At 39.2% G+C, this 14191-nt stretch overlaps 1 protein-coding gene and 1 long non-coding RNA gene across 4 annotated transcripts in view; one reads left to right on the top strand and one right to left on the bottom strand.

The window, feature by feature from the left end:
* LOC127596144 (uncharacterized) overlaps nt 1–14191 on the top strand; it is a 193356-nt gene that overhangs the window by 153587 nt on the left and 25578 nt on the right. The gene's annotated exons all lie outside the window — the stretch shown is intronic.
* prkcz (protein kinase C, zeta) overlaps nt 1–14191 on the bottom strand; it is a 50928-nt gene that overhangs the window by 23467 nt on the left and 13270 nt on the right. For 2 of the 3 annotated variants that reach the window (XM_052058273.1, XM_052058272.1), the window contains exons 5-11: nt 9206–9295; nt 7757–7884; nt 6417–6507; nt 5808–5863; nt 4934–5128; nt 2302–2399; nt 1764–1850 (exon numbers count right to left, since the gene is read on the bottom strand). In XM_052058273.1, the coding sequence (XP_051914233.1) occupies nt 1764–1850; nt 2302–2399; nt 4934–5128; nt 5808–5863; nt 6417–6507; nt 7757–7884; nt 9206–9295 (745 nt within the window). Of the gene's footprint in view, nt 1–1763; nt 1851–2301; nt 2400–4933; nt 5129–5807; nt 5864–6416; nt 6508–7756; nt 7885–9205; nt 9296–10529; nt 10777–14191 lie in introns of those variants that run through there. The other variant, XM_052058274.1, reaches the window with a different exon arrangement.

Genomic DNA, 14191 nt, shown 5'->3' with positions numbered 1-14191 from the left:
GAAAGCTAAAAATATTTTGCTATCAGGTTTATATTCATCAGTATTGCTAACAGAACAAAAATCATGGTTAGATTCATGGTATGAAATGCTTGCCGTGTCCCTTCAGAACCCATAGTCCGCTCTGCTTGCTTCAGTCTTAATTTGTCCAAACATTTTGCAAACTTAACCAGTTTTATATCATGACTACAAAAATAAATCGGCATGTGATAGTTTCTCCGTTATATTATGAGAAGAAATCAGAGAAATTTGGGTTTCTTCAAAAAGAGGAAATCTAATTTAGAGCAAGACAAAACAGATAATTGGACACTGAACGAGTGCCACAAAATTGATGGCCAGCGATGATCCAAAACCTGACCTGGCAAGATTGTTATCAGGAAAGCATAGCATGGGAAGGAGTGTCTAGTGCTCGGGAAATCTCATCAAGCCATACAATTCAATGTTCTTTTAGCTTTTTCCATTTGTTTTCTCTTGGTCATGGTACTTGAGATGGCAGCATTGCCGTGCTAAAACAAAACAAAACAAAAAACAAGGAGTGATGACAGGTTAAGCAGCATTGATGATGCTGTATATATTTTGCATTTGGGTTAACTTTCGTTATCGTATTTGTAAATTAATTACTTAAATGTAATATAGGCAATTAGCCGCCAGGCATGTCTCGAAACTATTTAAAAGTGGGCCATATAACTCTAAAGTATGAACGATAATCATCATGATTAACACATCCTTGTGTTTAGAGCAAATCGTGAGATGTGGGTAGCTCGTGACCTGTCACGGAGAGATAAGTTTCCATTAAGATTGACGGGCCCTCTGTCTGAGTGCGTGCTACAAATCCCTCAATGTCAAACACTGAGGAAAAGATCGTTTGACAGCGCACTGGCAAATCCCACACTGCTCCCCGACAATTTCACTGTGACAGCCTTGATTGTACACAATTGCTTCAGTACTGGCATCCAGACTGATAGAAGTAGCGTGCTCTGAGCAGCACCATCCATCGCCCACAGACCGCCAACCCCACGGCGCGGGGAATGCGTCAGGACCGCATCTCATCAATATGTACAATCATTATGAGTCATTAGCATGCTACTTTGCATATGTACAGCCACTGTCTCCAGAATACAGATTGTAGGGTCCGATAGGGGCTCAACAGTGCCTCTCTATATTACCAAGCCTTTGATCCAGCATTTATCACGGGCATAGTTGAAGTGCCCCACAAGTAGAAAGAAGCATGAATAATGGGGGCTCATTATGTTTTTCAGAGGTGTAAAAATAAATTATATATTTGGGTGGTGTCAGTGTCCGTGAGGAACTGCTCGGGAACGATACGGAGCATGTGTTTGTAAGAAGCACTTAAAAGAAGCACACTGTTGAGGACGATTTAAAATGAGTCATAGTGCAAAGACAGTGCAAATAAATTTAATGGGGGGCATACCAAAGAGCTGCAATCATCTGCACCAGCAGCAACGCCTACACGAGTCTGCTGCCGGTTGTGAGAGGAGCCGAACTCTCATTTGCAACATTTACAACAATATATGAGAAACTGAATGTACATTTTAAATACAGATGAACTGCGACTACAGACAAACAGCAACTGTTTACACCAATGTGAAAATGTTTGACTGACATTTTTTAATTGTATCATCACAAGAATGTAGTATAATTCAGGGCTGGGTAATAAACCATGGTGCAGGCAACAGTTGGTACCAGACAGGGAAAGAACTAAAGCTTGATGAAGCACACTCATGTCTCAAAATCTTAATCCTTACCTTGCATGTTCTTCAGGGAGCTTTCTTTGTCGTTGCATATGAAACATCAAGTCCCCACCATTCACATATTCAATCACAAGAAATAACCTAGAAAATGAAAGGGAGAGTTATTTGGAGAAAGGCAGTGGAAAGAATGGCAGCAATGTTTTTTTTTTAAGATATAGCACTTGACCCCCAGCCTTGTCCTTGCTTATGATGTCATCACTATGAAAATTAAGCATACATTTGATCAACTAATGACTTGATTCAAATTGAATTTTAATTTGAAATGTCCACTGTAGTTCTTCAGCTAGACATCGATTATCACGTCATTGGATTTTTTCTTTTTTAAATATTCCAAATGCATTCATAGCGGTACCAGGCCTACCACCTATAACCAAGCCGTTTGTCGTCAGATATCTATTATCCATGTGTTTGGTGTATCACACAAAAAATAAATACATAAATAAAAGGAAAATAAGTAATATCCTCAAGGTGACACTTTTAAGTGGAAAAACAAAGCTGTTTTAATTAAGGTAAGTCCATAATCGGTTCTTACCGACTTTCTGTCTGGAAACAGGAGTGGAGGCCCACTAAGAATGGATTTGTGGAGGCTTGCTCAAACACGTGCTTCTCTGTCTGCACCCAGTCAATATCCTGGAGAGATTACGAATGAAACTTCAATACAGTTCCTCAGTGGTAAATGAGTCATCGCTAAAGGATGATGGAGATGTGCATTGAATATGCATTCCAACTGACGTTTTGTCAATATGCAGCCGAACATGTGTTAAAATGGATTACTATAACTGGTTCTGTAGAGCCTCTTAAATGTTGTACAGTACAGAATTAAAATAAAATGTAACTACACACCTTTGGTTACTGACATTCAATGACGTATGACTGTGCCTTTGCAAGGTTGACTATTGAATCATTTAAAATCTTTATCTTGACAGTGGTTAATTATTTTCAACACAGTCAAGTATGTGAACATACATAAAAGAAGCTCGTACAGTTAGAGGTTTTAGTTTATTTTCACTTTCCGCCTGGTTTTTGTCTTATTATGAATTAAAAACATTTAGATTAAAGATTTCCCTATTGATTGTGGTGATAAAATATCAACACTGAAGTGCCGTAACGCTTAATACGCTTAAATTATTGTGTATTCAGCAGTGCCATATTCATTTCTTTATGTTTTACAAATGAGTGTGTGTTTAGCCTCCGGCATGGTAAGTTGATGTTTCTTCTTAAATCGTCACTCAACTGATGAGGTTAATATTTTAGGAGCCACACCCCAGCGTCTCTTAAATTTACCAATGCTGTAACACCAACAGAGACCATAAATGTTATGTTGTGCCTGTGATCCCAAATTCCTGGTCAATTCCAAAGTACTTGAGGAATTTATAATTATGCTCACTACGTCGTGCAAACATATCCCCCATTGGTAATTTCGTCTTCTTTAGTACGTTGTCAATTTTGTGCAAAGCTGGTTACAAATCCACTTTGATGTCAGGCATTACAGGGCTGCAGAGATGAATAATTCAACTAATGTGTGTGTATAGGGCCATGAATAAATAAAAACAAGATGTCTAATCAAGCCAAGGGTCAGACATATTGTAGAATTGATTTTAATTGGGAAAAGAAAAACTGTAGCGGTCTTGGTTGTCAAATGTAATTAGCATTAGATTGTTCAATGTGTGTCAGAAAACAAAATTTAGTACACTGAATATTTTTTTCCGTATTTTTGTCAACCTTTAAAAAACAAATCCCAATTTCAATGAAGTTGGGATCATGTGTAATATGTCAATTAAAAAACACCGTTTTGTTTTGATTTTTTTGTTTGTTTGTTTGTCTTTGCAAATATTCAGTCATTTTCAATTTGAGGACTGCCACACATTCCAAAAAGCAGGGACAGAGGCAACAAAATTGAGGAATGCTCAAAAAACACCTGTGTGGAACATTCCATAGCTGAACAGGTGTATTGGAAGCAGGTCACCCCATAATTGGGTAGAAAAGGAGCATCTCCGAAAGGCTCAGTTGTTCCCTAGCAGGATGGAGCAAGGTTTAACACTTTGTGAACAAATATTCCAACTCTTTAAGATTGTTTCTTAGGATACAGTTCCAAGGAATTTGGGGATTTTAATCATGAAATCTGCTCATAAGCGGCAAGGCCGAAAACTAACACTGAATGTCCGTGACCTTCGATCCCTCAGGTGGCACCCTATTAAAAACTGGAATCACTGAGTGAAAGACATTGCCATGTGGGCTTCAGAACACTTCAGAAAACCATGGTCAGCACAGTTTGTCTGTAGTTCTAAAATTGCAAGTTAAAACTCTAACATGCAAAGCAAAACCCATATGTAAACAGAACCTAGAAAGACCGCTGCCTTCCCTTGGCCCAAGCTCATTAAAAATTGACAACTAGTACTAGATTGCTCTGCCAGTAGTCCAGATCTGTCAACGATTTAAAATATGTGTCACATTTACATGATGAGGGGCAAACTACAAAAAGAATTAGCAAATCATTGTATGATTTACACAACAACTTCACTGGAATTGGGGTTTGTATTTTAAGTTACGTTGTATATTGCTGCATATCAGCATTTTATTACCTTAGGGTCTTTTATTAGCGGACTGTTGATTCAGCAAAATGCTGCAAGCTATTTGATTGATTGTTGAGGTTCACGTTTTCACTAAAGGGAAGTTTGAGTCAAATCTAATGTGATCAATGTTTCTTTCTCCAAGTCTGAAGGACTCCTTAATTGGCCTATACCGCCATCTAACGGATTTGTAAATACACTACATCAGTGTGGCCAATATGAGCAATACCAAACCAATTCTTGCCATAAAGTAGTAATACATAATTGTTCATTTAAATATTTGCCCTAAAACTTTATTATTGTAATGCAACTCACTGATCAAGATACTAATTGAAATCTTAATTTCACAACTATGCCAATTTTTTTAAATTATGTCTGTTGTGTACTCATACAAGGCTGCATGAGCGTGTAACCACGCAGGGCAATGATATGTACTCATTTCATTGCATTCAGTACAACAAAACAGGAATAGAGGAAAGAAAAACAAATATCGATCCTCTTTTCCAAACCAATCACTGTTGGAACTACGCTAGTGAGAAGACAGAGGTAGTAAAATTTGTGATCTAATAAAAGGATTCTGTTAAATGGTCTCACCTCATCATCATGAACCAGCTCCTTCTTCACCACCTTCATGGCATAAACCTCATCATTCTTCTTTAAGCGGACCAGCAGCACCTTGGCATAACTGCCGCGCCCAATAACTCGGATCAATTCGAAGTCTCCCAACCCCAGAACAAGGCCTTGAGACAGCTTGATACCATCGATTCCATCAACCACTGATTTTATATCCTTGAGTGAAGAAGAGGGGACAAATGCATACTTTCAATGTACAGTACTTTAAGTAGTTTTGATTTGCATTTCTTGCCTTGGCTGTCGGTGTAGACAAACACCCAAACCCAGGTTACATGTGTTAAAACAGATACTATGGTTGTTGTAAATGAAATGATGCATCAACTCCCATGCAAATGTATTCCATTGGTGGGACCAGTTCCTTTTATTTTTTTTATTTTTGATGGCAACTGAAACATTAAAGGATTATTGAGACGAGAGCAATAGTTCCACTTTTATTCACAGGTACCGGTACATTTGGATCTGAGCCAACTCGAAATCTGCCACTCAGTTAGTTGTTTGCCTTCTCTTAGCAGGTAAAAATGCACCCTCTATAAAATTGAAATTTGGAGATTACAACAAACAGTGTTTTATTTTGTTTTTTGGGATGTTTTCACTACTGTGAAAGGTTAAATGTAGAGGACACGTTTTGTGTATATTTATGCACTTCTAACAATAAAAGGTGAAATTCTATTTCCACAAATACCTGAAAATAACAACTGAGCTTTGAAAATATAATGTCTATTCATTTTCTCAAATCACCATCACATCTCCATAGTCCGCAGGAAAAAAAAATGACTTGACTGTTTCAACACTTTTAGAGGGGTCTGTACAAAACATATCATAGCACATTCCTTACCTCCACATCTGTCTCTTCTATTTTGTCCTCTGTACAGTTGTGTGGTAAATATAATCCTGCAATGCAAAAGACACATATGAATAATACGTTTTGCAGATGGTTATGTGTGAAAATGGTTGCACAATGGTTACAGGGAGTCTTTAGTTTACGACTATGGCGGTGTAAATTTGTGTTTGGATGAAAAACAGTAAGTGCAACAGTAAGCAAGCGTGCCCTCTTGTGCGGCATGACAATGTATTCTGACGCCATTGCACATCATTCGTAACCTCATATGTTGGTAGCATACAAACTGAGGACCACATGTACAGTGAAATGTATTTTTTAAACACTCTTTTTTCGGCCCAGCAGAGGGAGATGGAGTCCCGAAGACATTATAGCCAGAACTAGGTCAACTTACAGGGGCTCTCATAATAAGAGCCCCACAAAAAGACGACTACCGGTATATTAGTTCACGATGGCCTGAATCTTCATTTTAAATCCCGGTGTGGTATCGCAATGTCAATCACCACACTCTATTTCTATTATTTTAAATGAAACTACCCCGTCTGCCCCTTTGAAAACAATACTAACGTAATGACAGTAGTTAAGTTTGATTTTCAAACTTCTTACTTCCACCTCCGTCCTCTGTGTCATCTAGTGGAAGGTCCACCTCTTCATTCTTTGCTTCTGAAGGGGGCTCTTGAGATGGCATAGCTGGATCCTGAACAAAACAATGAAAAACTTGGACTAAATATAGCCCAACGATGTCCTTCAAATGACATTGCGTCATGGTTTTTATACTGCCTGTGTATAAATGTACAGAAAAGCATGTTGTAGAGGCAAAGGCAATGAGGAAAGAAAAAAGAAGTTTTGCATTCAAAGAGGTGCTCAGAACAGTCTGCAGCAGCTTAGATGTATCGCTAATCACTTAAAAAGTTACTTATCTGAGAGAAAAGAAAAAATACATCAAGCAGTGATCAAGAGTTTAGTACGACAGTAAAAAGTGACATTGATTATCCTTGTCAAGATTTTCTTCAAATGTTCAATTTGAAATCAGCATCGGTCTGGAAGCACTGGGAACATGATTTCTTTGTCACAAATTAGGTAAATTCTACAACTGGGTAATTTCTGAATGCAACAACGAAGTTCGTGGATATCACTACGTCACATGAAAAAACAAGGATAACGTTCTGTAAGGCACAACTGGGAAATAGAGTGGAAGGTGTGCAAAGCTTTTTTGAAGATGTTGGAAGAGTTTCACCTGCAGATACAGTATGTCATCCATATTGATTACGGTCATGTTTTCAAGAATGAATAATGAGCATAACCGTGAAAAAGTTCAATACATTTTATGCCTTTTATATAAAATGAAGATGGTCGAATGGAATGTTAGGATTTCACTGGAAAAAAATGTAATCGGTTTTAATTTTAAAGAGCGAATGTGCAAATTCCTGCACTAATGTAAACAAAAGATTCTGAGACCAGCAGCTGTTGTCTCCTTTGGGATACGTGTATTCATCAGGATATATCATTGGCTATTTCCAAAAACATGTGAATGAGATGATGGGATGGAAGGAGGTGGACGGTGGGGGATCCAAAAAGAGATTTATTGCAATCCATTTCGTGGATGTATATTATATCGCTGCTTGACAGTCGTAAACTTCATGCTGCTGCATATAATCGAATATACTACATTACGCGCTCTCAGATTGGCTGCTGGCCAATTCTGGGTGTTACCCCGCCTCTCGCCCAGAATCAGATGGGAGGCTCGAGGTCACGCACAACCCTGGTGAGGATGAGCAGTACAGAAAAGGGATGGATTGATCAATGGCTTATTTGCTTTCAGTATGCCCCTAGTACAGGATTAATACATTTTAAAAAATGACCACTGCAAGAAGTTATGCAACAAACTGAATGCTTCATGATCTGTCGTTGTGACCAAATCCGCAACTAACAAGGGACTGACTCACCATAAGCCTTTGGCAGGTCTGACGGATGAGTCTGTGGCAGCGCTTATGGACCAGCAGTTTGCAGTTGATACACTTGTAGCCTTGCCCGCCAAGCCCCCATATCCTTTCACTGCAGAGGCCACAGTAGGCTTTCTGTGGATCACACACACACAAACACACACACACACACACACACACACACGACAATACATGCAGCGACGGATCAGTCTTCTAATCAACAACAAAAGGACAATAATACTGCCAAACATTTTACTTGTCTACTCATTATGCCAGCATATATAATTACCAAGTGTGGAAATGGTAATTAGATACAAATAGAACACTTTGTGTTCAGTCTCACAGAGTTGACAAAACTAGCATGTATAAAAATCAGACATCTAGAAAGCAAATTCATCAAAGCTCTATTATTAAGTTCAGTATTTGTGTTACCTACAGAGAGCCGTAATTTTTTAAAATGCTTAAATGAATCAACATTTTAGAAGATAACAATTTGGATCATTTACAAAGATCTCAAGTATGGTGATAACACAAATACTGAGTTACAAACATCCTAACACTCTCTGCACCCAACTAATATTGACAGTGAGTGACCGATTGACTCAAGAAAAACAACATACAAATGTTTTTCGTGAGAAAATGACAAAATGTAGGTAAAATAGTTGCTTTTTTGGTACTAAAAGGCAATGGAAAGCATGGACATTAGCTTAGCATCGTCATAGGGGAGCTTTTTATCTACCTATGGCTGTAGTTGCATGGAGCCAGCGTGTGTATACATCTCTCAAATATACTATTTTTGGTCAATTTTTAATGTTTTTTTTGTCAAGCTCTTGTCTATAACATCCAATTGTAACAGAGGTGGAAAAAGCAAGTGCGCTAACAACAGTTTCTAGCTTTTTAAAATACTTATTTACAATCATATTGTACTGTATTGAATGGGTTAAGCCCAAGAAAAAAAAGTAATTCATTTTAACAGACTATTGCCTGTAACAGTCGGTCCCTATCCTCTCAATTAGGTCATTAATCAGAGGTTCCACTGTATGTCTTTTGTTGAAGGCAAGGACAAATATACAGGACATTAAGGCAAAGATGACTCTCCTTCCTTTATGGAATTACAGCAAAACGTCTTTTGAGTGCTGTCCAATAAGATCTTGGCACAAATATGATTACATCACAGTGTATTAGGTCATCTATCAGACAGCAGACTTCAAATAACATTATGACGAGAGAAAACGCTTTTCAGATACAAACGTGGAGCTCAGAGACACACACTAGTAGGACACCTTGAAATATGCACAGTCTGTCTTCAGAAACAGTAGTATCGCAAGAGTAGTGATTTGATTACCTGCATACTATAATTCAAAACCAGTGCTATCACTGTGGTGACAGCATTACCATTGACCGTAAATCAAAAGAGCAGTCAACAAAGTGCTGCACGCGTGTGACAGCAACTTGCCTTGTTAAAGCGCTTGGCCTGGAAGAGGTGCCCTTTGACCTGGTAGAGTTTCCTCCATCGTCTGGCTCCTTGACGATAGATCGATTCTGGAGGAAGGATGACACGGTTGAAGAGGTGCAACATGTGGCGAAGGTGGAGAAATGTGAGGGCCGAGGTACACGGAACAACAGAGAAGAACAAGCAACAGCAGCTGTACAGCTCTTCCTCAAAGTGGATTTCGAAAGCATGTACAGTGTGTGTTGGGATTATTCCTATTTCACTTGCTCCCTTGGATTGCTGTTCCCCCCAGCCCCCCCACCACCAATTCATGTGTCAGGTCATACAGCAGTGCAAATCATTCCTATTTTTTGACACGACAAATCACAGAGTGATAGTTATTATTAAGATTTGGCCATAAACATGAAGCTTAAAGTTGTCATGTCTTCATACATGACGCACAAAAACATGCGAGGTGAAAATTCAGGCTGCGCCTAAAATCATCATTTATTTGCAACCTAAAATTAACTGACACCAACTGTAAACGGTGACGTTAATTTGACGTATAACCCTTTGAATACCTATGTCCAACTTGTTAGTGTTTTAGTATTTTTTAGAACCTCCACCACAGGTCCTCAAATGTGATTGCACTGTGACCACATGGCCCTGAAAAAGTGTGATGGAAAAGTGACCACAGAGTGCGGAGCCTGGCTGCTTCTGGAAAATGGCAAAACAGCTTTAGTACACAATATATGGCCATGGTTTGCGTTTCGGTGCTATCTCTACAAAATTTCACTTCAGAATTGATTCGAACAAAAGAACATGAGGTGACCTGGTTAAACCGCATAACCTTGCCATTTCCACAAATTATTTAAAAGCTGCTTTCCACATGCCACTGGCTACTAATGGATTCCAGTCTGGTTATTCTGCTGATGTCTGAGTCTATCCACCTACACTTGATCTTTTTTCAAATCTCTGATGATACTCTAACTTCAAACGTTCCTACTTAAACTTGTAAAAATTAATGCATAAGTAAATTAAATGAAAATTCCAGACTGTATATTCATGAAGACATAAAAGAACATGTTATCAATATAAGAAGCAAGTATGTACAGCATATTTCAGTTTCTTTTTTTTCTTTCTTTTTTTTTTACGATGGGGTGGCGGGGATTCCTTTTTGTTACTGACATCACCCAAAGGAAAGGGAACAGAAATGCCTTTTACGAGGTAAACCTATTACAGCGTCAGCTTCCTGAGAGCAAGTGCCTCTGTTATAGTTATCGGCACAGAGTAAGAATGTCACAGAATGAAAGAAGTCAGACGAAATGAGAACAAATACTACACCTCTAGATGCAAGGGTCAGTGCAGAAGGTCCTGTCATTTTCTCCCGAGAGACTTTCAAGAAGAAAAGATGGCCACTACAATTTCCGTACAGTACAGCAGTTTACGGGGGGAGCCATAGCATGAGAGGAGTGCGGTGCTGCCACTGCTATTCTCTACAACGGGACATTTACAAGGGCTTGAACAACTTCCAGAAATTGTTTCTCTAGCTCACTAACACATGAACCCCTCCCCGATAATGATAATTACATGGGAGGGGCAGGGCGAGGAGTGGCGGCTGAAGAAAGACAGGAAAAACACAATTTTCTGTTATTGAGAGACAAAGGCAGCAGTGTGCCAGTTATCTTTCGCCTGTGAGGGGACATACTGCGTGATACGAAGCAAAACATGTCGTCAATTACAGAAGAGTTATTTCTGGACTCTCGATGGCCCTGCTATCAGATTCCAAGGGCAAGTGAGTGTGGTTCTTGGGGAAGCGGATGTGGGGGTCCAGGGGGCTTGCTCAAGGGCACCTAAACGGTAGTCAGGAAGTATATTATGCTCTCGACAACAGCGACTGGCCTTTTTTTTGTCTGCAGTGGAATATGACTCTCTGGATCTACATAAATGTGTGAGATGGTAATTAATTCAAATCATTCGAGTCACAATGGAATAAATAGAAATGTCCACCACACAGAATCACAATGGCACCACATGTTTGTTCATCATCTGCCACGAACCAGCCAAAAGCCTGCTAACTAACCCATAGTTGCACAAAAAAAAAATAAAATAAAATACAGTGCTCTGTGTTTTCTTTCTGGCAGATGACATTTAATTCCAAAATCGCAAATCTAATGGCAAAATCATGAACACAGATTATTTTTACTTGTATACCAGAGATTCTGTCTACATCCAAATCTGCTTTTCTTTGTGTTTGGTGTTACGTTGATGCAAAAAGGCAAATAGCCTATAATTAGCTAATATGCATTTCACTTGTGTTAGTGGCATGCTGTATGTGCAAATGCTTTGTTAGGGTGTTTGTGTGTGTGTGCACGCACGTGTGCATGCGGTCAATGATTAGGCTGGCTCTGCTGGCGTCGCCACAGGGATGAATCAACTGTTTCCATTTCAGCTCATCGTCGAATAGAAAACACGTGTACACACTCGTTAAAAGCAGTATCATCAGTGCCTGCTCACTTCCACCACCATATCCACGTGGCGTTAAATGGGAGTGAATACAAAATCCACAGAAGCCCTCCTTAAATTACCTTTTAACATTAACTTTGTAATTTATGGCTTTATGAAATAGCCTCCGTAATAAATAAATAAATAAATAAATAAATACCTATACTGTATACCTAAATATCAGGCAGTGGTACAAATTATGAGTGCATGATATATTTCCATTTACTGGTACTCTATTGCGTGTCTCCAATTTGCAAGATAAGTATTAAAATATCAACATGACAAGATTTCCCCCAAAACAAAATGCTGAGTCGGGTTGAAATGGTCACTTCAATCTGAGTATAAGGTGTTCAAACAACCATTTATGCTCATACTCACACATAGGGTCAATTTAGAGAACAGTATTCAATCAGCCTGCCATGCATGCTTTTGAAATGAGGGAGGAAACCGGAGTACCTGGAGAAAACCCACGCAAGCACGGGGAGAACATGCAAAAGAAAGGCCGAAGTCAGAATTGAACCCTGCACCAGTATATTGCATTGCACTTGCGCATCAAATATGAACTACATAGTATTAGACATCTTTTGAAAAAAGCAAATAAGTGGGACATTCCCACACTGCAGTTGCACCCTATTGCACACAAGATGGCATAATAGGTTCTGAATCTGTGACAATGTCAACGCATTTCACCAAAATTCAAATTTGAGGATTATATTTAGAGGCATGGCTGCATCCATTGATTGCCGGACGTCCTGTTAGGGCAGGCAGATAGGCACACTGCCGTGACAAAACTCTGGGCACATAAATGTAACAATTATTACATTAAACCTTAAATACTGTAATAATCAAACAAAACAAAATAATAACCCCCCAATAAGAAACTCTAAGTAACCTTCATTGACATTGTTGCTTTGAGTAAAATATTCATAAATGACAATTTACTACTAAAACCCAGCTATCCATTTTCCATACTGAATAGCCTCATTTGGGTCGCGGGTGAGCTGGAGTCTCTCTTAGCCGCCTTTGGGATAAAGGCTGGATATACTCTAGACTGCCTGACAGTCAATGATAGGGCACATAAAGGCAAACAACCATTCGTACTCAAATCAGTTAGTTAGAGTGGGAGAGAAAGCCAGAGCACGAAGAGAAAACCCATGCAAGTCCGTGGAGAACATGCAAAATACACCGGAAGGACGTAGCCGACTTTCTCACCTCAGAATAGTGTGATGGACACGCTAACCACTCATCCACGAGGTGGCCCGCTTCTACCTTAAATTAGTGCAATTCGGTTTCAACAGCGAAAAATACACGGATTGGACACAGTAAGCAAACGACAGCAAGTGTTACTACTTCAGTTCCCAAATTCTTCCTCGTCCTTTCTCAAATCTTAATGCTGTACCAGCGATGAAGGAAGCACATCAAAAATGGACAGACTAACTGGCCTGAAATAATGACAACTGATGATGGCAGACTTCCAGGCCCATTGCTGGCGAATGACCGAAGTTTACTAACTCGCCCACCACTGCTTAAAGTCTTATTGTTGCAAACAAAGTACGGTATGCTCTATTTTAAGCACAAAAACGTATTTTTAATGAAAGGTTTGTCACGTTTGAGAAGTAATGAAACAAACTGAACTGACTATTTGACTCTGAACAGAATGTATTCCTTCATAAAGGTTTTGCTTATTTTACAAGAGGCACATGCAGGGCTACCCTCTCCCAGCCAAACATATTCTTCTCCACAGTTGTGTCAATTTGCCTCCCCAGCGCTAGAACAGCAGGGAGGTTGAGCAAACATTTTCTGCATTCTTTTACGGTGACGCTGTGAAGGCTGTTTTCTAGGCTGGACCAATAGCATTATCACTGTAACCTTTAACCTGTTTTGTTTGTCATCACTAACAAGAACTGACTCTACAGCCAAGCTAGATGAACCACCATCGGCCTTTCACTCAGAATCCACACTATGACTAAAGGCAGCATGAGATATTATTCATTTCATTTTTTTAAAAATAATTCTCTAGTGAGGAAAACAGAAACTGGGCGTCAACACACTCCCTGGACATAGTTCCAGCAAAGAATTTCATTGAAAACACACATTTTGCCAGGATCCGGAGAGAAGGCGCATCCACATCTAAGGCCTTAAAGGCCCAGAATGAAATTATTTGACTACAAAATGTAAAACACCAAATCATGCTGTATACTTAAAAACAGTGACTGCAGACATGAAAATAGAAAAATATAGATTATTAACAAAGACAATTAGAACATGTATAATGACAAATAAAAATGCTGAATAAGAGCAGTGGAGTTAATATGCTAAAAAAATGTAAGTCACGTTTTCTTGGGGATAATTACCCATGTGATGATGTTGGTTTGATCGCAAAAGCCATTGCGATGACAGTGATGGGAGTAAGAGAGCTGTTCACTGGATGATCTTCAAATTGTAAACACAGTAAGCTCATAGACTGCTCCCTGAGAGGCTGCCACTTCATGGGCAACCCG

Source organism: Hippocampus zosterae, chromosome 2 (genome assembly GCF_025434085.1).
Source record: "Hippocampus zosterae strain Florida chromosome 2, ASM2543408v3, whole genome shotgun sequence".
Lineage (NCBI taxonomy): Eukaryota > Metazoa > Chordata > Actinopteri > Syngnathiformes > Syngnathidae > Hippocampus > Hippocampus zosterae.
Note: the sequence above shows the minus strand (reverse complement) of the source record. Positions and strands in the feature narration are given on the sequence as shown.